The sequence below is a fragment of the Lissotriton vulgaris genome, chromosome 11, assembly GCF_964263255.1.
Source record: "Lissotriton vulgaris chromosome 11, aLisVul1.2, whole genome shotgun sequence".
Lineage (NCBI taxonomy): Eukaryota > Metazoa > Chordata > Amphibia > Caudata > Salamandridae > Lissotriton > Lissotriton vulgaris.
The window spans coordinates 27,618,368-27,643,186 of NC_141699.1; the positions used below are offsets into that span (position 1 = coordinate 27,618,368).

The 24,819-nt window shown below is 52.8% G+C and overlaps 1 protein-coding gene across 1 annotated transcript in view; it reads right to left on the minus strand.

The window, feature by feature from the left end:
* Window positions 1–24,819, minus strand: part of PIWIL1 (piwi like RNA-mediated gene silencing 1) — a 1,696,151-nt gene that overhangs the window by 395,283 nt on the left and 1,276,049 nt on the right. Inside the window, exon 15 of the mRNA XM_086942674.1 lies at window positions 2,682–2,882. Within this exon, the coding sequence (XP_086798800.1) occupies window positions 2,682–2,882 (201 nt within the window). The remainder of the gene's footprint in view (window positions 1–2,681; window positions 2,883–24,819) is intronic.

A 24,819-nucleotide genomic window follows, 5' to 3' on the forward strand; every position in this document is an offset into this window, starting at 1 on the left:
GGCTGGGACCACATTTGTCGGCTTAGTCACCGTGGACACCTTCTTGGGCACGTCGACGGCCATTTTAGGAACGAAAGCCTTCGGCACCACTTTCCGTGGCAGCTTGAAGTGGATGGGCACCGACATCTTTTGAGGCTTATCGGCAGGCTTCGAAGGTGGAGGATCCTTAGGCCCGACAGCCGAAGCCTTGTACTTGATGCGCTTGTGGGATTCTGCCACCTGCTTCGAGAAAGAGGCGGACGGCTGCGTCGACTCGACGGAATCCTTCGAGGCACTACCAGGCGTGGAGTCTGGGATTGTACCGCTCTTGGCCTTGTCCAGTTGACGCGGAGGCTCGAGAACCTTCTGATCACAGAGTCCTTTGTCGGTGTCGACTGTCTTCGGCGCAGATTTGTTCAGGTTGACGGCCTTGACCTTTGCCTTCGGCGAGTCAGACTTTGTCTCGATGCCCTTTAGCGGCCTCTTTGGGTCGATCACGCCCTTCTGCTTCGTCGGTGCCGATAGCTCTGCTCCTTCATCATCCCCGGCATCGAAGATGTCTAGTGGTTCAGGTGCAGTCTTCTGCTGGGCTTCCTTGCGCGCAGCGCGCCGATGCAGAAGTGTCCTCTTGGATCAAAAACGGGAATAAGCCATACAGCTGGCTTCATCATGATCCGGCGACGATGCTTCAAGGTGGGAACCACCGTCGTCGACTTCGGCACCGAGGACACCTTCTCGGGCACGCAGGCGACCACTCTAGGGGTGAAAGCCTTCGGCGGCAACGTGAAGTGAATGGGCGTCGACGCTTTGTGAGGTTTCTCGACTGGCTTCGAAGGTGGAGGATCTCTTGGTCAGACAGCAGAGGCCTTCTCCTTGATGCGCTGTAGGGAGCCCGTCACTTGCTTGGTGAAAGCGGCGGACGGCCGCGCCGAGTCGACGGGATCCTTCGAGGCACCACTAGGCGTGGACTCTCGAGGTGCGCTGCTCGTGGCCTTGTCTTGTTGACGCGGAGTCTCGAGAACCTTTGGATCACCGAGTCCTTTGTTGGTGTCGACCGCCTTCGGCGCCGATTTCCTCGGCTCGACCACCTTGACCTTGGTCTTCGGCGTGGCAGACTTCGTCTCGACGCCCTTGACTTGAGCCTTCGGATCAACAACACCCTTCTGCTTCTTTGGCGCCGAGGGCTCTGAGGCCTTGGATCCGGCCAAAGTAATGCGCACTTTCAGTTTCGAGGGGGGGGGCACCAGTGCTGTTGCTTGTGTCGAGACCGTTGGTTTCACTTTCGGTTTTGCAGGGTGCGGCTCAATAGTAATGTCCGTGGCCGAGCCCGAAGGCGGGGCCGTAGAACCCATTGTAAGATCTTGGCTAAGGCCTAGTGGCGATCCCTCGACCTGAGCCTTATGAAGCGGTACGGCCCCAGTGTCAGTGCGAGGTAGCTCATCGCTCGAGCTATCCCCCATGGCCCCAAAGGCCCCGTCGTCGTCCCCTACCTCGTCGACGACTTCATCAGCTTCGAACATTTCGGCATCCGCGTCGTAGTTGTAGTCGACCTCTGACGCGGGATTCGACAGGTTGTCACCAATTGCCCGGTCAGCTTCCTCTTAGACATCCCCAGCATCGAAAATGTCCACAGGCGCCGTGCAGTGTGCTGGGCCTCCTGGCGCGTCGATGCTTAAGCGTCTTCTTGGACCTGAAATGGGAACAAGCCATGCAACTGGCTTCATCATGGTCCGGCGACAGACACTTGTTGCACACCGGGTGGACGTCGATGTGGGGATATTTCGAGATGCACACGGGACATCTCTTAAACGGGCTCCGTTCCATGATGGTTCGTCGATAAGGCCTCTGGCGTCGACCGGGCCTTCAGCGCCGAAAAGCACGCAGCTCTTTTGGATATCCGGCTCAGGAACTGAGCAGGAACAGACTGGACACCGATCGCAAGACAATACCGACGAAAAAACTAAAGGCCTTTTGGCCTAAAGAAACTTTTTATCGATTCAGACTTGAGTGAACCAATATGCATCCAAACCCAATAGAGTAAAAAAACTATCTGGGGATGGAGTCGATGCCCATGCGCACTGTAGTCCAGGGTAGGAGCCACCTATCTCGTGATACTTCGAAGACTCTTCCAGGACAACAATGTGCCATCATCCGGACCCAACACTAGGCGGCGATCTATGCACAGACATAAATTCAGCAGCCCACAAGCCTCGAACCTCACGTCACTTTGCATCTACATCCTCAAATCGAGCCTCTTTTACTGTACCCAGCTAGGTTTGGGCTACATCAGTTCCAAACCATACATATAAACACACACATAAACCTAGAAAACAGAGGAGGTGTAAGGACAATTGTGTACAGCTTAAAATTTTTTTTTTTAAATCAAATACTCAATTTACACTTCGTTATTTTACACAACATAATGCCACCCAAACCCCAAAACTTACAAAAAAAGAATGGGGATACAAAAATTAAAGACTGTGGAGGGCAAATGAACAACAAAGGCACCCAAAGAGCAATTGTTAAGCCAAAGCAAACTGAATTGTCGGCATGCAAAGATTTCTTTATTTTATATTTGCTTACACTAACTTAACACTGCATTTCATCACCAGAATATCTGCCAACAAAAAATGAGCCTCAAACTATGCCATAATGAAAACAGTATCAGAAAAATAACATTAATGAATAAAAAGATAACTTACTGGGATTTCTACACTCCAGAGCTCACCTCCCATTTTACAGTTCATTTGCAAAGCAATCTTTGTGGCAACTGTCATGACAGTTTGTGGTTTGCTTAGAGTTCTAGCCAAAACACACTGACTTGGAGTAGGACAATCTGTGCACAGGAATTTCTTAATAGCATCATACTTATCTTTGCGGTCACTGGAAAGTAAGCAGACAACCTACAGAAAGAAACAAACCAAATAAAAAATGTGTTCAATAACCAATGCACAAACTGGAATTAGTGGGTTATTAAAAAATTAAATGAAAAATTAAAGGCAAATAAATCTTAGAGATACTTGAACACCAGCATGTGCACACATTTGAGCAAAAGATTGATTCTCTAAAAAGGTATATTTGCAGAAAAAACAAATTACTTGCCTGTACACTGTGGTTCTCCAGTATTGATAGCTTTCAGATTCACATGCTTGAATTGTACCTGTCGTCAAGGTTGGAGTCTTGTGATAGTTAGAAAAGCAGTACTATAAAAATACATTCAAAACCATCAAAAGAAAAGGAAAACTAACATCCATCAGCATCTTTTGTAGTAGGTCTAAACTTAACCGCATCGCTGCGGCGGTTATTTTTCGGCTACGCGGCTTTTTTCTACAAAGCCGCGTTAGATGACTAGCTCAGCTCGTCATCCGCACACGTCCCCCATGGCTGATGACGAGCTGAGCTCGTCATCAGCATCGAAGCATCGAAGGGGTTAAACTCATCCGCGATTAGCTCTAAAACCCCAACTACCCAGCAGAGCCACCATACCTCAGATTTCCCGAACCAGTGTGTTAGGTTAGGAAGTCGCATGAAGTAAAAAGTGGCAAGCCTATACAAGGAGGAAGAGCTGCATGCAAATCTATGAAAGATATCAATACTGGAGAACCATAGTGTACAGGTAAATAACTTGTTATTTCTCGATCATTGAATCTTTCATAGATTCGCATGCTTGAATGCTTTAATCACATTTCTTAGCAGTACCATTTCATTAATCATAGCGAATAGGCGAAGATCAATCCACATGCCTATGAATCCAGAAAAAGGAAAATGCTACTTACCAGTATACATCTGTTCTTGGCATGTAGAGCTGCAGAGTTACACACTGTGCATAGATCGCCACCTAGTGTTAGGCCCGGATGTTTGCAGTTTGTTGTTGTCCTGAAGCATAAGTTACTTACCTTCGGTAACGTTATATCTGTAAGAAATAGTAGTTAGCATTAGATTCCTTACCTTAGAATATCCTTAGGCGTCAGGCTGGATCAGGAAACTTTTGCGTAGCAGTACCGTTGCGCGTCGGTAGGCGTCTGCGGCTCCGCGTTTGTCGTCGTCGGTATGACGTCGCCAGAGTACTTAGACTCTGCCCTCGCGCGCTGACGTCAGTTTTTATACACAACTTTTCCGCGCTAGAAACGCAGAGCCATGATAAAAACCAACACTGGTGCAATGAAACTAGGGCCCTGAAAGGGTATGACCTTAACCCTAGATATCGGTTCACAGAACGGGGAGGATGGGTGGGGAGGTAAGGAATCTAATACTAACTACTGTTTCTTACATATATACCGTTACCGAAGGTAAGTAACTTGTGCATCTGAAAGAAACAGGTTAGTATTAGATTTGTTACCTTAGAATAGATACCCCAGCAATACCAAACTCGGTGGTGGATCTGGGAACCAATAATCACACCAGAAAGTCCTGGAGGACGGAACGGCCAAAGAAGCCATCCCTCCGGACTTGGCTGTCCAGACAGTAGTGTCTTGCTCTTGCGAATGTGTGCAGCGAAGCTTACATAGCTGCCCGACAGATGTTCTGCAAGGGGACTCCCCGGCCCAGGCCAGTAGTAGCCGCCGTGGCCCGAGTGGAATGGGCCCTCAGCCCAACAGGAGGCTCCCACGTAACCAACAAAGAGTTGGTCATCCACCCGGAACTGGCGTGTGCGATCCAGATAGTATGAGAGCGCACGTTTTGGGTCCAGACGGTGGAGCAGCTCTTCCTCTTTAGAGGGATGCGGAGGCGGAAAGAAGGTGGGAAAGGAGATGGACTGCCCGATGTGGAAGGCTGCGACTACCTTGGGCAGGAAAGAGCCTGGAGCTCACTCACTCTCCTGGCAGAGGTGATGGCAACCAGGAAAGCAATTTTAAGCGTAAGAAGACGGAGAGGACTGTTATGAAGCGGCTCAACAGGAGCGCACATCAGGTACGTCAGAACCAGCTTCAAGTCCCACTGGGGCATCACGAAAGGAACAGGGGGAACTTATGAATGATGCCCTTCAAGAACCTATTTACAATCGGGGACTTGAACAAAGAAGGATGATTAGGTAGCCTTAAGAAGGCGGAAAGGGCCCTTGATAGTGCCCAGAGCAGAGCCCTGCTGGGCAAGAGAAAGAAGGAAGAGGAGAACCTCAGAAAGGGGGGCAGAGAGTGGATCCACAGCCTTTGCTGTGCACCATGCCACCAATCTGTTGCACCTGCAGGCATATACCGACTGTGGATGGACGCCTGGCTGCCAGAATCACTTTACAAACTTCAGGAGGCAAGTCAAATGGCTTCAACTATCGCCGCTCAATCTCCAAGCATGGAGGTGGAGACTGCACAGGTTCGGGTGGAGGACCGTCCCCTGCAGCTGCGACAGAAGGTCCTCCTGAAGAGGCAGACGAATCAGGGGATCGACAGACATGCTGAGTAGCTCGGGATACTAGTATCTTCGTGCCCAGTCCGGAGCCACAAGGATATCTTGGGCCCGGTCACGTCTGATCTTCAGCACTCTGGGCAGAAGTGGTATAGGCGGAAAGGCGTACAACAGACCGCAACTCTACTCGCGACGAAAAGAGTCTCCGAGCGAGTGCCGCCTTGGAAATTTTAACGCGCAGAACTGATGACATTGCGTGTTCCCTTCTGTGGCGAATAGATCTAACCAAGGCTCTCCCCACTGCTTAAAGAGGCCTTGCACCAGTCAGAGTTCAGACGCAGTTCGTGATCCATCATGCACCGATGGCTGAATTAGTCTGCCCTGCCGTGAAGGGAACCTGCCAGGTGTTGAGCCACCAGAGTCACGCCCTGATGTTCCAGCCACTGCCAGAGGCGCTGACAGAGGGTCCACGACCCCACCCCGCCCTGTTTGTTCCAGTACCACATGGCGGTGGTGTTGTCCGTCAACACCTGGACTACACTCCCTCGGACAGAGGGGTGGAATGCCTTCAGTGCTAGACGAATCGCCCGCAGCTCCAAAAAGTTGATATGGAGCCGGGACTCCGCCGGAGACCAGAGGCCTCTGATCTCCGCCTCGCCCATGTGGCCACAGCAGCCCTGGAGGGACGCGTCCGTCACAACTAAGTGCTCCGGTTGGGGAAGGGAGAGGGATCTGCCGCTGACCCAATCGCGGTCCGAGAGCCACCACTGCAGCTGTCTCGCAGTGCCCTCCGAGATCAGGACATGGTCGGACAAGTTGCCCTGATGCTGGGCCCATTGAAACTTCTGGTCCCGCTGCAGAGCCCGCATCCGCCACCGGGCATGATGCACCAGAAGGATGCAGGAAGCCATCAGCCCCAGAAGCTGCAGCGTCAACCTGACCGAAACACGGGATAAAGGCTGGAAGACTGGAATCAGAGCATGTATATCCCGAACCCGCTGTTCGGGTGGGTAAACCCGAAACTGCGTTGAGTCGAGAACCGCTCCAATGAAAAGGAGCTTCTGAGAGGGACACAGGTGTGACTTCGGCACATTCAAAAACACAAGTTTGTGATAAGTCTTGAAAACAAGACCTTAACGCCCTGTGATATAGCGTTATCTCTAAAAAAGGTCGAAGGATGGAGCAAGGTCTTTTTTCACCTTACCCTGCAGTGAAGTTGAAACTTTATTTAAAAAACAAAAGGATTCTTCCATCCTTCCCTGATGACCACAAACTGCTAACAAGCAATAAACTTTTGTGTAAAAATGTAAAAAATGAAACCTTTAGTTGTGTGTTTTAGAGTATGCTTCTCTCACTCCTCAATGAGCAACATAGGTTTAGGAGTAAACCTTCTCAGTAGGTCATTTATGTCAAATGACCCAGTGATATCCAATTGTTTCCTTATAATCAAGACGTATCACAAACTTGTGTTTTAATTGTGAATAGCTGTTTGTATAATATATGTATTTTGTATATCTGTTTGTTGTAGCCCTGAAGAAGTCCTACGGACGAAACGCGTTGGCTACGTTTTTTACTTGAAGACTTTCAATAAAAGCAAATAGAAAATTTTAAGTCCTACTGAATTGTTTTCTTCCGGATTACTGTTTTGACCGTCATTGCCAACTGTATATTGTGTGGGGTGCTGAACCACTGCTGTTTTTGAATTAGGTTGGGAGTCTAGGGGTATATTACTTCAGGTTCTTAGCACCCACAACAAATTTATCATACCACAATACATTGGATAAAGTGCAGCTTTCTTGGCCCGATACCCCCGTTCTAGTGTTTTGTATTGTTGACTTCGGCACATTGATGGAGAACCCCAGCTGGTGCAAGAGGTCTGCCGCTGTCTGGAGGTGGTTGACGACTGTCTGGGGCGAGCCCGCCTTTAACAACCAGTCGCCGAGGTAGGGGAAGACTGAAACCCCTAACCTGCGCAGATGAGCTGCGACCACCGCCATCACCTTCGTGAACACCCGTGGGGCGCTGGTAAGGCCGAAGGGGAGCACGGTAAACTGAAAGTGCTCGTGGCCTACCATAAACCACAGGTAGCGCCGGTGGGCCGGCAGGACGGGGATGTGGAAATTATCCTGCAAATCCAACGCTATCATCCAGTCTCCTGGGTCCAGGACAGCCAAGACCTGAGCCAGAGTCAGCATCTTGAACTTCTCCTTCCGGAGGAAGCCGGTGACGTTCCGTAGGTCCAAGATAGGGCGTAGGCCCCCTTTGCCCTTCTTGGGTACCAGAAAGTAGTGGCAGTAGCAACCACGTCCTACTTCTGGCCCAGGAACGCGCTCAATGGCCCCCTTGGCCAAGAGGGCCGAAACGTCCTCCTGGAAAAGCCGCAAATAATCCCCCGACACGCAGTGGTGTTGCGGTGGCATTGCTTGAGGGGTCGTCTCGAAGGGGAGGGAGTAGCCCCTCCGGACGATTTGCAGCACCCACCTGTCCGAAGTGACAGTGCGCCAGTGAGGGTGGTGATGACGAACCCTGCCCCCCACTGGCGTCACATGGGCCGAGAAGCCGGACTAGGAGGGTTTAGAGGCGGATGCTGCGGGGGAAGGTGTGGACTGGCCTCGCCGTTGTCCCCGACCGCCTCCACGGCCATTTCCATGGCCGCCACCGCGCTAGATGTTAGTCTGCGGCGTGTGGCTGGCGGCACGTGTGGGGGCACCTCTACCTTGGCCACGAAAGGAGTGAAAGGCACTCGTTTGCTGGCGCAGGGCAGAGAGGCCCAAGGACTTGGCCGTAGCCCTGGAGTCCTTAAAGCGCTCAAGCGTGTGGTCTGCCTTGTCGCCAAAAAGGCGACAGCCATCAAACGGAATGTCCATCAGAGTGTTTTGGACATCTGCCGAAAAGTTGTCGGACCTCAACCAGCTGTGGCGTCTAACCGTCACAGTCGTTGCCATCGCTCTACCTAGTGAGTCGGTGGTATCCAGCCCACACCGGATGGAATATTTGGCTGCATCCCGACCTTCCACCAGGGCTTGGCCGAGTTTGGCCCGTACCTCCAACGGACACTCTGGCAGCACTTCCGCAACCGTCTCCCACAGAGAGTGGGTGTAGCGGCCCAAGAGGCATGCAGTGTTGGAAGATCGCAGTCCCAGACTAAGGGAGGAGAAGATCTTTTTTTCGTACTGCTCGTACCTCTTGGATTCCCTGTCCGGCGAAGCCGACAGGAATGCGGTCTGGGAATTGGAGGCCTGGATGACCAGACTCTCGGGGTGGGGTGGGTGGACTGGAAACATGGGTCACCCGGGGGCCGGATGGTGGCGTCTGGCCACGTTCCTATCTACGGGCGAACCCGTAGCGGGGCTGGACCAAGTGCCCAAAAGAACGTCGGTCAAGGCCTCATTAAAGGGCAGTAGAGGCTCGGCCAAGCTTGACTGCGGTGTAAGGACCACAGTGAGGAGGTTAGTCCTCACGGCTGCGACGGGGAGCTCAAGGCCCAAGGCCTTGGCAGCCCACAACACCACACTATAGGTTGCCCCCTCCTCCGAAGTCACGGTAGGAGGGGGGGGACAAAACCAGTGTCTGGAGAGGTGTCCAGGCCACTGGCCTCCGCAAGGTCTCCTGCCCAGTCCTCTTGAGACTGACACTCCTTGGTCAGAGGGTCCTCAGACCCCTCCCAATCCCCCTCATCACCCATCTCCTGATACTCAGGGTTTTCAATCACTGGCGCCGGAGGAGACACCTGACGGACCGACGCCGGGGGGTCGTAAGGTCCACCGGTGACGATCCAGAACCGAAGAAGGTCCAGTGGGGTCCCACGGCACCGGCCCCGGAGGCGCCGGCCGCGTCAGGACTGCTTGACCCTGCGGCGCTGGGCCTGTAGGCGCCGGCAGTGTCGGGACTGTGGGGCCCTGCGGCGTCAGGGCCGAAGCACCCGACCTGCTAGGGGCCCCAGACGGGTGTCGCCCGGACCCCCGGCCGCATCGCGCGAGCGTCGGGGGGGGGGGGGGGGTCAGAAGAGCGATGTCGCCTCTTCGACTTCTTGTGCTTCTTACCTGACGACGACTTCGACCTGGTGGAGTGGTGCAGACTCCCGGAGCTGTCGTGGCTCCATCCCCGCAACCTGTCCCTCGACCTCCCGTGGGACAGGGACCTCACCCGGCGCGGGCCGACTGCCGGAGTTCGAGTCGCCTTCGGGACCGCTCCCGCCTGACTTTCAAAGAGAGGGCCCGGCAGTCGGAGCAGGCCTTGTCGTCGTGGTCGACGCCTAGACAAGTTAGGCACAGGTGTTGAGGATCCGTGACCGACATCGTGCGGTCGCTATCTCTTTCAGATGTTGCATTATATGGACTCCGACCAAAGGATGAGAGAACATGAGAGATGCAACCAGAGTCTACCAGACCAGCCTATGGAAAGAACGAAAGCATGAAGAGATGCAACCAGAGCCTACCAGACCAGCCTATGGAAGGAATGCTGGAGGAGCTTCTGTCAAGTACCAAAGGGTAAGAGGTAGAAACTGAGCAATGCTTGGAGTACAAAAGGCAGGTACAAGAAACACGCCAAGTGCAAAGATCAAAACCAAGGGGTGAACAAAAGCAATGTAAAACCCCTCAAGTAGGCCACTAAAGACACATGCAGCAGGCAACCGGTTGCAGACACCTTAAAGTGGCATAGCTAAAGAAAGCATAAGACTGCCCGATCGGGCAGCATGAAGGTCAAAGAAGAATGAAGCCACGAATACAGACATGAACAACTGCCATTAGAAGAGCTGCCCCGCAGGCATAGCTCATAACAGTAGGATCACATCTAGTAAAGAGGCACATCCGAAGGAAAAGGCAGTAGAGGTACAAAATGCACCACAGAGAGAACGTGGGAAGAGTCAGAATCTGAGACCAAATCCTCCAACTGGAGGACGGTAAGGTAAGCACAGTGTCCAAACACAGGAAAAGAGCAGTTGCAAAACTGGGAAACCACCCAGAAAAGCTACCCCACACATAGGGACACAGGACCAAGCCTAGCATCCTCAAAAGGAGGAGAGTAGGGTCTGCAATCCTATGATCACCCAGATTTTTTGCTTTTGTTTCACTGGTTTACGACTTTCTCTGGCTGTGGGCCTGCCAATCAGACCCACAGCCTGGCTGTTCTCTCTCTAAATTACAACATGTACCCTAGGTGCATTTACCAATTGGTACTGGGCCACCTTATCAGACCCTGTAACTCAGGGCATAGGTGTACCCAGGGCCTACCAGGGGCTGAAGCATGTATTATGCCACCCCTGGCTGGCCTCCTAAATTTGACACAACTGGCTGCATGACAGCTGGGGCAAAGTCGTGTAATCACCCTTTGCTGTAGATATAGTATACCTATATCTAACCCTAAAATGGACACACAGATTCCTATCAGTCACTCCTATGGCAGGCCTTGACAATCCTGAAGGCAGAGTGCTTGGAATCGTGTGAGATGGTGCTCTGGCATGAGCTGAGCCTGTCTGCAGCTTGCGGAACCAAGTCCTAATAGCTGTTCCATGATATCGCATACCATATACTCTTAAGTGCATTATAATCCTCGCGGTTAAATGCTATCTTTGGTATTGCTTTATCAAAACATGTCGAGTAAGGTGTCATACGAATTGGAATACTAACCCCTCGCCAATTCTGGCGATGGGGTTAGCATTCCACCCTTCTAGAGGGACACGACATGTATGTAACTGTGAACCCCGGTTAAAGTTAAGCAAAGCCTCAGCTCCACAAAATGGATGCTGCCACCACAGACCCGAGTCTGACCCCCTGCAGCTGGGAGTCCTTATAGCGAGGGGAGCCTGGACAAAGGGTTTCCTGTCGAGGGCGGTGCTAGCACCGTCCCAGACAGAGTTTTGTGTATCCTGGGTAGGCAGGGCTTTACAGGAAGGTGACTGCTGAGTGGCACCCCGGTGCTCACTACGCATAGGCCGGTCAGAACCAGTTCCAGGGGCACACCAGCCCCTGGCCTGGGGAAAGTCCGGCATGGCAGAGGGGTGTAACCACCCCCCTCCTAGTCCCACCCATAGGCAGGACCTAGTCACCGGGTCAGCCCCCTTTTTTAGTATAAAGATAGGAGCGGGCCCCCTGTTAAAATTAGATCATCTTTGGAATCAAGACACGACTTTCTGCGAAAGACATCAAGATTTCCTTCTTCAAGATTCTCCCTTGTGGCTAAGGAGTAGTCACCCTGCATCCGCAGGCACCATCCTAAGAACACTTCGGTCTGCTGCAAGTCCTTCCTCCGGAATCCGACTGCCCAGCTCAACGAGACCCGGCTTCCCTGGCACCTCTAACCTCTACTCACCTCTACAGCCAAGCTGAGAACCGTGAGTGCGACGAGACCTGGAGGGACCGACGATCGCCAAGACTGCACGACTTCTTTGCAACAAGCCCACCGTGTGCTCCACTGGTGAGTGCTTTGGGGTCCGAGAAGCCCCAACTCTGAGCAGCTCAAGCACCGAAGATCAGCCCTCCAGCATCTCCACGATCTGCGTGGGGCCCTTCTGCTTTTGCCTGCTCACCGCGCTGTGTGGCTACTAGCCGGCTGGCTTGTGGCCTTCTTCACGACGCCCGACGACATCACTGCTGCTGGTCTGGTTGCTCCAGACTGGCCCTTGCTTCCTTCTTCAAGAGAGGCACCCCGGACCCTCCTGGTCCACTCCAGACGCCATTTTGAGTCCACCGCGTGGGCTTGAATTTGCCAGGGCTTTGTTGCCCAATCCTGGGTCCAGCGACGCCGACAGCTTCATCCATCGTGGGACAGCTCGCTCCTCCATCCTGGTCGCTGACAACGCCTCCTGGTCCGTGAGATCTGCGAGCACAGCGTCACCCACTCACCTAGTCGAGGTGGCTACCATCCGGTGCCCTCCTGGTGCCCACTGACTACTGGCTAGTAGTCTCAAACTTGGTCCCCCCTGCTTTCAGGTGACATCTGTCTTCAAGATCCAGGCTTGGATCACTCCGAACTCTCTTCACTGGTCGCCTGCCAGCATCTTTCTTCCAGGCTCCTGGTCCGTCTACGAGGATTCCCGACGTCTTTTGAGACCTACGCAGCTGCAGCCCCTGGGCTAGGTAACTTCGGCATTTCGGTGCCCCAGCATAGCCTCACTATCCAAGTGTCAGGATCCACTTTCGTTTTCCTCCTACCAGGTCGGGTTCGCCCGAGAACACTAACTTTGTCATTACTAGCTACCATAGACTTTGTCCCGCATCACGCGTGAGAGTGCACACTCTGCACCCGAGTCCCCTAGGCCTCCTGTAAGTAATCTGAAGGTTCTATAGTCAAGACATAGCGATTCCAAAGCCTATTAGTACTGTACTTACCTGCTAGTAATTTCGCATTCCACTTTCAGAGTATATGGTTTTCCGTGCCCCTCGGGCATTTGTATATACTGTGCTAACTTAAGTATTTTCATAAGAGTTTTGTGTTGTGCTTAGTACCCTGTCCTCATAAAGAGTACAGGGCTGTTGTGATTTAAATACACTGTTTATTTTCATAACACTTGTGTGGTGTCCTTTCACTGGGTATTCAAGGGGTATATGTGTGGTATAACAGCTGGCTTAACACGCCCTCTCGAGTCTTTAGCCTTAGACTGCTCGTATCCACGCTACTAGGATAGCTGGTCTATAAGTTTGACTTACAACCAATCATCAATAAGGGTTGCTGGACTGATACATAGTGTTCACTAGAATAGTGAGCACTGCATATCAGGCCACCTTCTCACACGACCCAAGAAAGGGAAAGCCATGGCAAACGGCATGTATACGTACATGCAGAACATTGGCATCTGTAGAGACAGAACTAAGCTAGGAGTATGGAAGATATCCATACCAGATCAGACCAAGCACGACAAGGGCAGGCATGTGCCAAACAGAAAGGGTGGGTCATGAAAAAACAGAGAATACCGTATATTAGACCACCAAGGGCGCATGGAGCACACAGGTCCCCCCAGGCCCTTTAGAGGCAAGCAAAGCCATATAAAAGCATACAAGTACCCCACATGGAGTATGCATACCCCAAACATCGGGGAACACCTCTTAGGGCAAGAAGCTAAGCCAAAGAGCACAGTAACGAACTGAACCCATGAACACGAGTTCCGAGCCCTATGACGATACCGAGCTGAGCCACCGGCTCAATACCTGCGCCAGAGGACCAGACAGTAACCCGTGGAACATTGTCACAACAGGTCAATAGTTAGCAGAAAGCAAAACGCATCCGAAGGATGCCAATAAAAGGGTAATGCCCCTTGTAAAATAGTAGACATAAGGCTTACAGCCCATGCTAAACACAGAGCGCATCGAAGGAGTGCAAAATGAATAAAGTACCACCAGGGAAGACCGGCCTAGGAAGACTTAAGTGGGAGGACGAAAGCCCGCTAGGAGCCATTGTACCACTGACTCGGCATGATTATCAAATAACTAAACCCCATTAAAGGGTAAATCAACCAGCTGTTCTGGGATATTTTCAGGGAAAACGCCTTCTCTCAACCAAGCGTGGCGCCTTAATGCAACAGAGCCCGCCCGCCATAGCTCGGCCTAAAGAATCCGCCTGGTCAAGGGCTGAGCATATTGTGAATTCAGATTGGTATCGGCCATCCCGGAGGAGGAGAAAGTTCAACACTAGCACCCTCAGAGGTGGTAGGAAGCAAAGACTCAGCGGAGTACCACAGGGCAGAGGTAGTCCTAGCCAAAACACACACTGTATTTAAAGACCATAGGGTTGCACTAGTGGATGCAAAGATGTTCCTACCCCAGGACTCAAGCCATCTTGACTCCTGAAAGGTGGCACGGAGGGGAAAGCAGTCTACAGGACAAACCCGTGCACATCAGGATGTACAAAGAAAAACACAGGGTCCCGCGTAGCTGGACGGTAGCAGTGCAAAAGTGAACGAGCCACCGGGTCACCAGACGCAGGCAAGACCCAAACACCCAAGAGGGCATTATAAAGGGAAGCCTCAAAGGTCAGAAGCAGGTCCACATTGCCGGACTCACAGTGAAGGACCTCAAGCAAGGGGTCCACAGACAAATGGGCAGAAGGGGGTTGCATATTTAAAATGCGCAAGGCCAACAAGATCACTCTTAAAAAGGCTGCACCAGCCTCTGTAGCCCTTCTAGGAGGGGACAACAGCTCATCTGTGTGGGAGGGTTGTAAGCTGACCCTCCCCAACAATGCGTACGACCAATGCCCAGCGTAAGGGAGCTCCATTGCAGAATGAGGATCTTGTGGGGGGCTCCTGGGGAGGGGAAGAGCCAGACGCCTCTGAGAGTTCCTGAGGAGACTCCACAAATTCCAAGGAGAGCACCGGTAACAGTACATCCGGCGATGCCGGACAAGAAGTTTAGGACAAGAAGTTTAGAACTCTGCGTTGACACAGCGCCTAAAGACGAGTGTCGGCGCCGATCATGCCTCGTCAGACGCCGACTCTGTTGCATTCGGTGTTGAGTCGGCACCCTACGGTGCAGAAACTATGACGAGCTCCCCTTCGAGCGAAGGCAGCACTGGTGGCAACCCTACGGTGCTGACTCTGCCTCATCCAAGACAGGCTCCGATTCAGGAAAAAGGAGTGGAGGCGGAGCCGAGGAGACAAGCCTCCGGCGTCGGAACAGCACCGACCCCGGCTCTGACCAGGAAGCCACCTGCATGGAAGCCCGGGGTGTGCCGAAGCCAGAGCTATGAGCAAAGGCAATCACTTGCGGCACCACAGGAAGCCCAGCAGGGCTATACGGCATGGCTAAGGCACCGTGGGTCGTAGAGGGGCTCAGCTGGGCCGCGCCCTGACTCGACGTGGACCACAGAGGGGAACCCAGCTAGGCCGCGCCCTAACGATACCATATCTCTGGAATTCACAGGAAGCAAAGGCTCAATAGGCGCCGGGGGAGAACCCACCGCCGAGTCCGGAGACCCCACAACAAGCGGAGGCCCCGAGGACGCCCCAGGAACGGGAGAGGACCCCAGGAAGGCCTGTAAAACTGTAGCATATGCCTCCATCTGGGCCCTTGTCACCTCTGCACCAGGAAAGGACGGATAAGGGGAGGGCAACTGTCGGAAGCACACGTCCAGAACATTCTGGGAGCCAGTGAAGACCTCGGCGACAAGCGCCTTGACTTACCAAGAGGTTAACAAAGGCCCCGGACCCCAGAGGGCGATCTACAGTAGAGGGACATGCCATGGACGACGAGGCCGGGGCGCGAGACGACTCGGACTGGGACAGCTGTGCCAATAAAAGCTTCATACGGCGTCATGGTGCTTACCCAGACACCATATACAGATGAGAAGCAGGTCCGTCGCGGACACCTGTCGCAAACAGGAATTGCCAGTTTTAAAGCACAAAGTCATTACACACTGTTCCCGACACGAAGCGTAGAAAAGGAGGCCTGAAAAAGCCTAGAGGATCCGCTCACTCCGAAAAAGAAGGAAGCTGAAGTCAGCGCACCAGAAGGACCTTATATGAACTCGCTGACATCCCGTACGTGGATGTCAGGGCGGGGTCGTATGGCGTTGTCCCCCGGTGCACAGAGGTGCTGCTGCAAATAATTTTCTGGGTTCAGTTCGACGCCTGGGGATATTCCAAGTTAAGGAATCTGCGGCTAGATGTCTCCATCAGACAGGTTCCTACATAAGTTGAGAGTGGACAACATTAAGCTCCCAATGAAGAGAAGGACATCTAATGAGAGTAAAAACCTTCAAACCCTCCAGGAAATCTGATGACCGGGATTCTGAAAAAGGTAGTTTATAAAGGGCATATCTTGTAGGCAATCAGGGCTGCCAAATAAACCCTAAGAAGAGGGTTGAAGGCCAGATTGTGCCAGATAGAGCAAATACGGAAGGATGACATCTTCCTGGCACAAAGTAGGATCCTCATTCTTCGATCAACTCCAAATACAGAATCACTTCCATTGGAGTGTAAGCGTAACGTGTGGACGGCCGCTTCGCCTCCCTGAGGATGTCCATGAAGTTCTGAGGTAAGTTCAAATGAACAAGTTACTTACCTTCGGTAACGATATATCTGTAAGAAACAGTAGTTAGTATTAGATTCCTTACCTTAGAATATCCCCAGGCGTCAGTCTGGATCCGGAAACTTTTGCGTAGCAGTACCCGTGCGCGTCGGTAGGCGCCGTCTGCAGGCGTCCCCTGCGGCTCCGCGTCCGTCGTCGGCGTCGTGATGACGTCGCTGGAGTATATAGACGCCGCCTCCACGCGCTGACGTCAGTTCTTTTTTCCGCGCCAGTTAGCGCAGATACGAGAAGTGCAGTACTCCGGTCTTTTGACCAGTTTTTTGATCTCTGATCTTTTTGACTTCTTACGGTGCCGGTAGGATGCCCGGTTTTAAGAACTGTGACGACTGACCGGACGATGTCGGTCACGGATCAGCACCGACTGTCTCCGGTGCCTGGGCCCCGACCACGACATGGACGCCTGCGTCGATTGCCGGGCCTTGACGAATAAAGCTAGGCGGGAGCGGTCCCGCAAGCTGCTCGAGCTCCGGGTGTCGGCCCCGCGTCGAGAGCGGTCCCGGTCCGGCCGGAGGTCAAGGGAGCGATTGAGGGAGCGGTCGCGGAGCCGTCACGAGCGCTCCTGGAGTCGTCACCATTCATCTGGTTCCTCAGGTAGGAAGCACAAGAAGTCGGGGCGTCGTCATCGTACCCCTGACGCTCGTGCGATGCGGCCGGGGGTTCGGCTGGCCCAACCCCCGCTGCTCCGCGTGAGTCGCCGACGAGGCCTGCTCCATACCCTGCGGTCCCTGGGCAGGGCGCGTCGCCCGAGGAGATAGAGGCGTTCCTCATGGCCATGAGGGCTCTTTCTCATCCCGCAGGTTCTGCGACGCCTTCGGGCCCTGTGAACCCGTTCGGGGGCCCTAGCGGTTCGGGTGCACCTGCCTCGACGCAGTCGGGTGCTCCGGCCCCGGCGCCGCCGACGGCTCCGGCGCCGCAGGGGCCCTCAGGGTCGACGCCGGCTGGTCAACCGGCCTCTCCGGCGCCGATTTCATCGGGGCAACCCCTGGCGCCGCCCCCGCGTAGCACACGCGTAGTCTTTCCTTTCAACTCCCTCAACACAGAGAGTAAGCTTTCACTTTTCATTCCCGCGTCGTAGAGACACGGAAGTAACTTCATAAACACCGGCATCATCAGGGTTTAAACGCCAGGAGACGGCTTGATCCGTCGAACAAACCAGAGATTACCTCTTCGTATGAAATATTAGAAGACAAGGTTAGTAACACTAACGGAATATTGCATGTTTTTTTCGTGTTTTTGTGGTACCTAACAGCATGTTGACTCATAATTTTTACACGCAGAATTTGGAGTCCAGACCATTCTCGACTCACATGTAAGTGCGCTTTTCTAGTAAGTTTATCATGACACGTGTGTACCACCACATATTCATCCCAAACTCACACAGTGGCACATTATTAAGATCCCCGCATGGTGTGAACCCTGTGAGAAGTTGGCCTGATATATAGTGCTCACTATTCTAGTGATCACTTTGTATCATACCAAACGACCCTTATTGAAGATTGGTTGTAAGTCAACCTTATAGACCAGCTATCCTAGTAGCATGGACAAGAGCAGTCTTTAGGCTAAACTCTAGAGGGCGTGTTAAGCCAGCTGTTATACCATCACATATACCCCTTGAACACCAAGTGAAAGGACACCACACAAGTTATGAAAATAAAAGGATATTTATTTATAACAAGTCTACCCTGATCTCTTTATGAGTCAGGGAGCTAAGCACAATACAAAACTCTTAAGAAAATACTTTAAGTCGCACAATTTACACAAATGCCCGAGGGGCACGAAAAACCATATACTACAAAAGTGGAATGCGAAATACTAGCAGTTAAGTAACAAGATCCAGAGGCTTCAGGATCGCTAGGACTACACTACTGAACCCTAAGGTTAGGAGCAGGAGGCCTAGGGAGATCGGGTGCAGAGTGTGCACTCTCACGCGGGATGCGGGACAAAGTCTATGGATACTAGTATTCGTAAAGTTACAGTTATCGGACGAATCCGACTAGCTAGACTCAAAACGAAAAAGGATCTGGACACTTGGATAGTGAACCTACGTTGGAGCACCGAAATGCTCAGGTTACCTAGCCCAGGGGCTGCGGTTGCATAGGGTTCAAAAGACATCGGGAATCCTCGTTGGAGTCTATGGAGCCTGAAAGAAGAAGTTGCTGGCAGGCGACCAGTGATGAAGTTCGATGTGATCCAAGCCTGGATCGGTGATGGAGACGACCTGAAAGCAGAGGGGACTCAGTTCTTAATCACTAGCCAGTGATTAGGTGGGCACCATGATGGCACCGGATGAAGTCACCTCGACCAGGTGAGTGGGCGACGCTGGGCTCTGCAGTCTCTCGGACCAGGAGGCGTTGTCGGCGACCAGGATGGAGGTGCGAGCTGTCCCACGAAGGTATCTGCTGTCGGCGATGCTGGACCCAGGATTGGGGCAACAAACCTTGGCAAAGTCAAGCCCACGCGGTGGACTCAAAATGGCGTCTGAAGTGGACCAGGAGGGTCCGGGGTGCTCCTCTCTTGGAAGGGAGCAAGGGCCAGTCTGGAGCAACCAGACCAGCGATGTAATCGTCGTGGTTCGTCGTCAGGAGGGCCACTAGCCAGCAGGCAAGTGACCGGACAACGCAGTGAGCAGCAAAGAGCAGAAGGGCCCCATGCAGATCTCATGGATGCTGGGGGGCTGGACTTCGGTGCTGGAGCTGCTCAGGGTTAGGGCTTCTCAAACCCGAAAGCACTCACTCGAGGATCCCTCCGCGGTCGTGCTGGATAAGCGTCGTTCAGTTTTGAAGATGGCCGGTCCCTTCAGGTCTCGTCACACCCACGAATCTCAGCTGGGCTAATGATGCAGGTAGAGGTCAGAGATGCCAGGGGATCCGGGTCTCGTCGAGCTGGGCAGTCTTGATCCAGAGGATGGACTTACAGCAAACTGCATGCGCTTAGATGGTGCCCGCTGGTGCAGGGTGGCTACTCAGCCACAAGGGTGAGTCTTCAGAAGTGTTCAAGAGTTCTTTCGTGGAAAGTAGTCAAGATTCAGTATTATCTAATTTGGGAAGGGGGCCCGCTCCTACCTTTATTCTAAAAAAAAGGGTCTGGCACGCGACTAGGTCCTGCCCATGGGTGGGACCAGGAGGGGGGTGGTTACACCCCTCTCCCTTGTCTGGACTTTCCCCAGCTCAGGGGCTGGTGTGCCCCTGGAACTGGTTTAAGCCGGCATATGCACAGTGAGCACCGGGGTGCCACTTGCAGTCACCTTCCTCCCAGCCCTGCCTATCTGGGATACACAAAACCATGTCTGGGATGGTGCTAGCACCGCCCCTGACAGGAAACCCTTTGTCCAAGCTCTCCTCGCTGGAAGGACTCCCAGCAGCAGGAGGTCAGACTTGTGTCTGTGGTGGCAGCATCCATTTTGTGGAGCTGAGGCTGTGTTAAACTTTAACCGGGGTTCACAGTTACATACATGTCGTGTCCCTCTAGAAGGGTGGAATGCTAACCCCGTCGCCAGAATTGGCGAGGGGTTAGTATTTCAATTCGTATGACACCTTACTCGACATGTTTTGATAAAGCGATACCAAAGTTGGCAAATAATGCAAATGCTACTTACCAGTATGCATCTGTTCTTGGCATGTAGGGCTGCTGACATTCATATCTGTGCATAGATCGCCACCTAGTGTTGGGTCCGGATGATTGCACATTGTTGTCCTGGAAGAGTCTTCGAAGTATCACGAGATAGGTGGCTCCTCCCCTGGACTACAGTGCGCATGGGCATCGCCTCCATCCCCAGATTGTTTTTAGCCATTGGCAGAGATGGAGTGAAGAATGTGAGTGATGACCATGCTATGAGCATATGTATGTATATGAATGAATTCTGCAGCTGCTACAGGCGCCGGGGAGGAGGGTGGGCGATATGAATGTCAGCAGCCCTACATGCCAAGAACAGATGCATACTGGTAAGTAGCATTTGCAGTTCGAGGCATGTGGGCTGCTGAATTCATATCTGTGCATAGAATACATAGCAGTCCCTCCATTAACGGCGGCCGCCCGTGCCAGCTGCAGCAGTCTGAAAAAGCGTTTTTAGAACAGCCTGACCAACAGCTGCCTGCTGTTTGGAATGCACGTCTACACAGTAGTGTTTAGTGAAAGTATGTGTGGTAGACCATGTGGCCGCTCTACAGATATCTTCTAAGGGAACGTTACCTAGGAAAGCCATAGAGGCCCCCAACTTCCTGGTGGAGTGGGCCCTCGGTGGGATAGTGAGAGTGCGCTTAGCTTTAGCGTAACAGATCTGAATACACTTCACTATCCACCTAGCAATCCCTGCTTTAGAGATAGCGTTTCCCTTGTGGTGAGTGGCAAAAGCAACAAAAAGCTGCTTGGTTTTGCGAAAATCTTTTGTCCTGTCTACATAATACATCAAGGCCCCCTTGACATCAAGGGTGTGGAGCATGCGCTCCGCCAGCGTATCTGGGTTTTGGAAAAACACCGGCAATTCGATTGTTTGGTTTAAGTGGAATTGGGATACCACTTTGGGTAGGAATTTAGGGTTAGTGCGGAGCACCACCCTGTTAGCATGTACCTGGAAGAAAGGTTCTTGGATGGTGAGCGCCTGCAGCTCGCTAACCCTCCGTAGCGAAGTAATTGCCACTAAGAACGCAACCTTCCAAGTTAGAAACTGAAGCTCACAAGAGTGCAGTGGCTCAAAGGGAGGACCCATCAGCCTCGTAAGAACCACATTGAGGTTCCATTCTGGAGCTGGTGGGGTCCTTGGTGGAATGACCCTTTTGAGTCCTTCCAGAAAGGCCTTGATAGCAGGGACCCTGAAGAGTGACAGGTGTTGTCTATTCTGGAGGTATGCTGCCATAGCAGACAGGTGAATGCGGATGGAAGAGTATGCCAGATTGCATTGATACAGGTGGAAAAGATAGCAAATGATGTTTTGAATGGAAGCATCTAGCGGGTTAATATTGTGGTTAGCACAGTAGATGACAAACCTCTTCCATTTAGCCGCATAACAAGCTCTGGTAGTGGGCTTCCTTGCCTCCCGAATGATGTTCATGCAATCGGGAGGAAGATTGAGGTAGCCAAACTCTAGGACTTCAGGAGCCAGATCGCCAGGTTGAGCAGTTGCGGATCTGGGTGCTGAATGTCGCCATGGCTCTGCGTCAGAAGGCTGGGAGTGAGATGAAGCCTTTGATGCGGTACCACGGACAGTTCCAGAAACGTGGTGTACCATGGTTGGCGGGCCCACGTTGGAGCAACTAGGATGAGAGTCATCGAGTGCTGCCTGAGCTTGCGTGCCACCAGCGGTATCAGAGGTGCTGGGGGAAAAGCGTACGCAAATCTGCCTGACCAGTTCATCCACATCGCATTGCCCTGTGATTGGGGGTGTGGGAATCTGGCGGCGAAGCTTTGGCATTTTGCGTTCTCCTTTGTGGCAAACAGGTCTATTTCTTGATGACCCCACCTTTGGAAGTACGGTTGGAGTACTGATGGATGTATCTCCCACTCGTGCATCTGATGGCTGTGCCTGCTGAGCAGATCCGCCATTTGATTGTCCTTGCCCGGGAGATGCTCTGCCATGAGGAAGATGTTCCTCTGAATGGCCCACTTCCACATGCTCTGAGCCAGATGAGACAGCTGTGGAGAGTGTGTGCCTCCCTGCTTCTGGATGTAGTACATGGCCGTCATGTTGTCCGTCCGGATCAACACGACTTTGTTGCACAGATGTACTTTGAACGCCTTCAAGGCCATGAAGATTGCCATCAGTTCCAACACATTGATGTGCATCTTCCTTTGCTGTAGTGTCCATAGTCCCTGCACAGTGTAATGGAGCACATGCGCTCCCCATCCCTGGAGAGAGGCGTCCGTCGTCAGGATAATCTGTGGGACAGGCTCTTGGAATGGTCGGCCCTTGCAAAGGTTGTGTGGATTCCACCAATGCAGAGAGTTGTATGCCCGACCGCTCACCAACACTAGGTCTGTCAGTTGCCCATGAGCCTGAGTCCACTGACGTGCAAGGCACTCCTGAAGCGGACGCATATGTAGTCTCGCGTGCGGGACAATGGAGATGCAGGAGGCCATCATGCCTATCAACTGCATGAACACCTTCGCTGGGAGCGAGTGTTGGGGTCTGAATCGTTGGATCAGCGCCTGGATACTGGCGATTCTCACCGAATTTGGCTGCGCGGTGGCTGCCAGAGTGTTGATTGCTGCGCCCAGGTACTGTCGCACGTGGGCGGGCTGGAGATGGGACTTCGGATAGTTTAGAGAGAATCCCAGATCGTGCAGGAGATGAATGGTGCGTGACACGTGGTCAACGCACTGCCGTTCTGTCCTTGCCTGAATGAGCCAGTCGTCCAGGTAGGGAAAGACGTGGATATGCTGGCGACGGAGATGCGCTGCCACAGTCGCTAGGCACTTGGTAAACACTCTCGGTGCCGTGGTGACCCCGAACGGCAGGACCTTGAACTGGTAATGCTGGTCTAAGATCGTGAATCTGAGATACTTCCTGTGGGAAGGATGCAGGGGGATATGAAAATATGCATCTTTTAGATCCAGCGTAGCCAGGAAGTCCCCCTGTTGAAGCAGGGGAAGCACCTGCTGCAATGTGAGCATATGGAAGTGCTCCGAGAGGATGTACCAGTTCAGGGGCCTGAGGTCCAGGATTGGCCTGAGGGATCCGTCCTTTTTGGGGATGAGAAAATACAGGGAGTAAACCCCTGTTCCCCGCTCCTGCAATGGTACGAGCTCTATCGCCCCCTTTTTGCAGCATGACTAGAACTTCTTGCTGCAACAAGGTCAAGTGCTCGCCCGACATAGGCCGGTTCCTTGGGGGTATGTCCGGTGGAATGGACGTAAGCTCTAGACAGTACCCGTACTGGATAATAGACCTCACCCACCTGTCCGTGGTGATGGACTTCCACGCCGGCAGGAACTGCTGGAGTCTCCCCCCGACTGGTGTTGTATGGCCGGGGGGCAGTGACAAGACGTCACTGTTTGTTGGTGGCGGTGGACCTGGAGCTATTGTTGCCACGTCCCCTGCCTTTGACATTATTGCCTCTGTAACCACCTCTATTTTTGTTGTTATACGAGGCTTGGGAGTTAGTCTTGTAATATGTTGTGGACTGGGATGCCTGTCCCCTTGAGGTGCCTCTGGAGTTCGAGCGGCGAAAGGAACCACTCCGAAACTGCTGACTTTGTAAAGCCCCCATGGATTTGGCAGTTTCCGTATCTTTTTTCATCTTTTCCAGTGTGGCATCCACCTCAGGGCCAAACAGGTGGTCAGGATTAACTGTCTGATTTAGTATTGTAGTTTGGATGTCGGGTTTGAACCCCGAAATTCTAAGCCAGGCATGGCGTCTAAGCAGCACACTAGTATTGATAGCCCTGGAGGCTGTGTCCGCCACATCCAGTGCACATTTGATGGATGCATTTGTAATGAGTTTACCCTCCTGAATGAGCATCTCCCCTGCCTCCTTGTATTGGTCAGGCAAGTGTTGTAGTATGGCCTCTAACGTGTCATAATGGGCCCTATCATAACGTGCAAGCAAGGCTTGGGTGTTAGATATTCTCCAGATATTTGCTGCCTGTGCAGCAATCCTTTTTCCTGAGGCCTCGAAGATCTTGGACTCTTTGTCTGGGGGAGGAGCGTCACCAGTAGTCTGAGAGTTCGCCCTTTTCCGAGCATTGGAAACGACCAGGGAGTCCAATGGCAAGTGTCCCTTGATATACGTCGGATCCGTGGGCGCTGCCTTATATTTCCGGTCGATGCGAGGGTTGACCACACGCGCTCGGGTGGGCTCCCTGAAGACCTCCGCAGCATGCTTAAGCACCCCTTTTAGCATCGGTAGAGTCTTGACTGATTTTTCGGCTACCGAGAAGGTGTCGAATAAGAAGTCCACATCCATGGGGTCCGCGTGCAGCTCGACGTCGTGGTTAGCAGCAGCCCGCTCTATTAGGGCATTGAAGGCCGCCGAATCCTCAGTCGGGGACGTCTTGGCCGCGAAAAGTTGAGCGTCCTGACCCCCCTGCGGGTCCTCAGGGTTGCCTCCGGCGGCCCACGGAACGTGCTCCTCCTCCGGATCCGAGTACGCCGGATAGTCGTACTCGGCGTCTTCCTCTTCCGCACCGGCTCCGGCGGGATGCGTCGGCGAGTACCCCAGGTGTTGTGGGGACACAGGTCCGACCAGCGCCGAAGAGCCCTCGGAGATCCTTTTGTTTTTGAGAGGAATCTTAAAATGTTCCAACGCCGGCTCCGTCGTGATCTTCCTCTTGAGGAGCGACAGTTTTCCGGTGTTGGCGTCGATGGTTACTTCATGACGTTCCTCTTCAGCAAGCGGTTGGAGTCGAAGCTTCGACACCACCAAGGCCGCTTTGGGTGCCAGCACCTCCTTCGAGGGTCCACTCTGTTTCGGCGCGAAGGCCTTCGGCGCCGACTTTGGCGGAAAGGTGAAACGGATAGGCGTTTGCTCTTTTGCAGGCT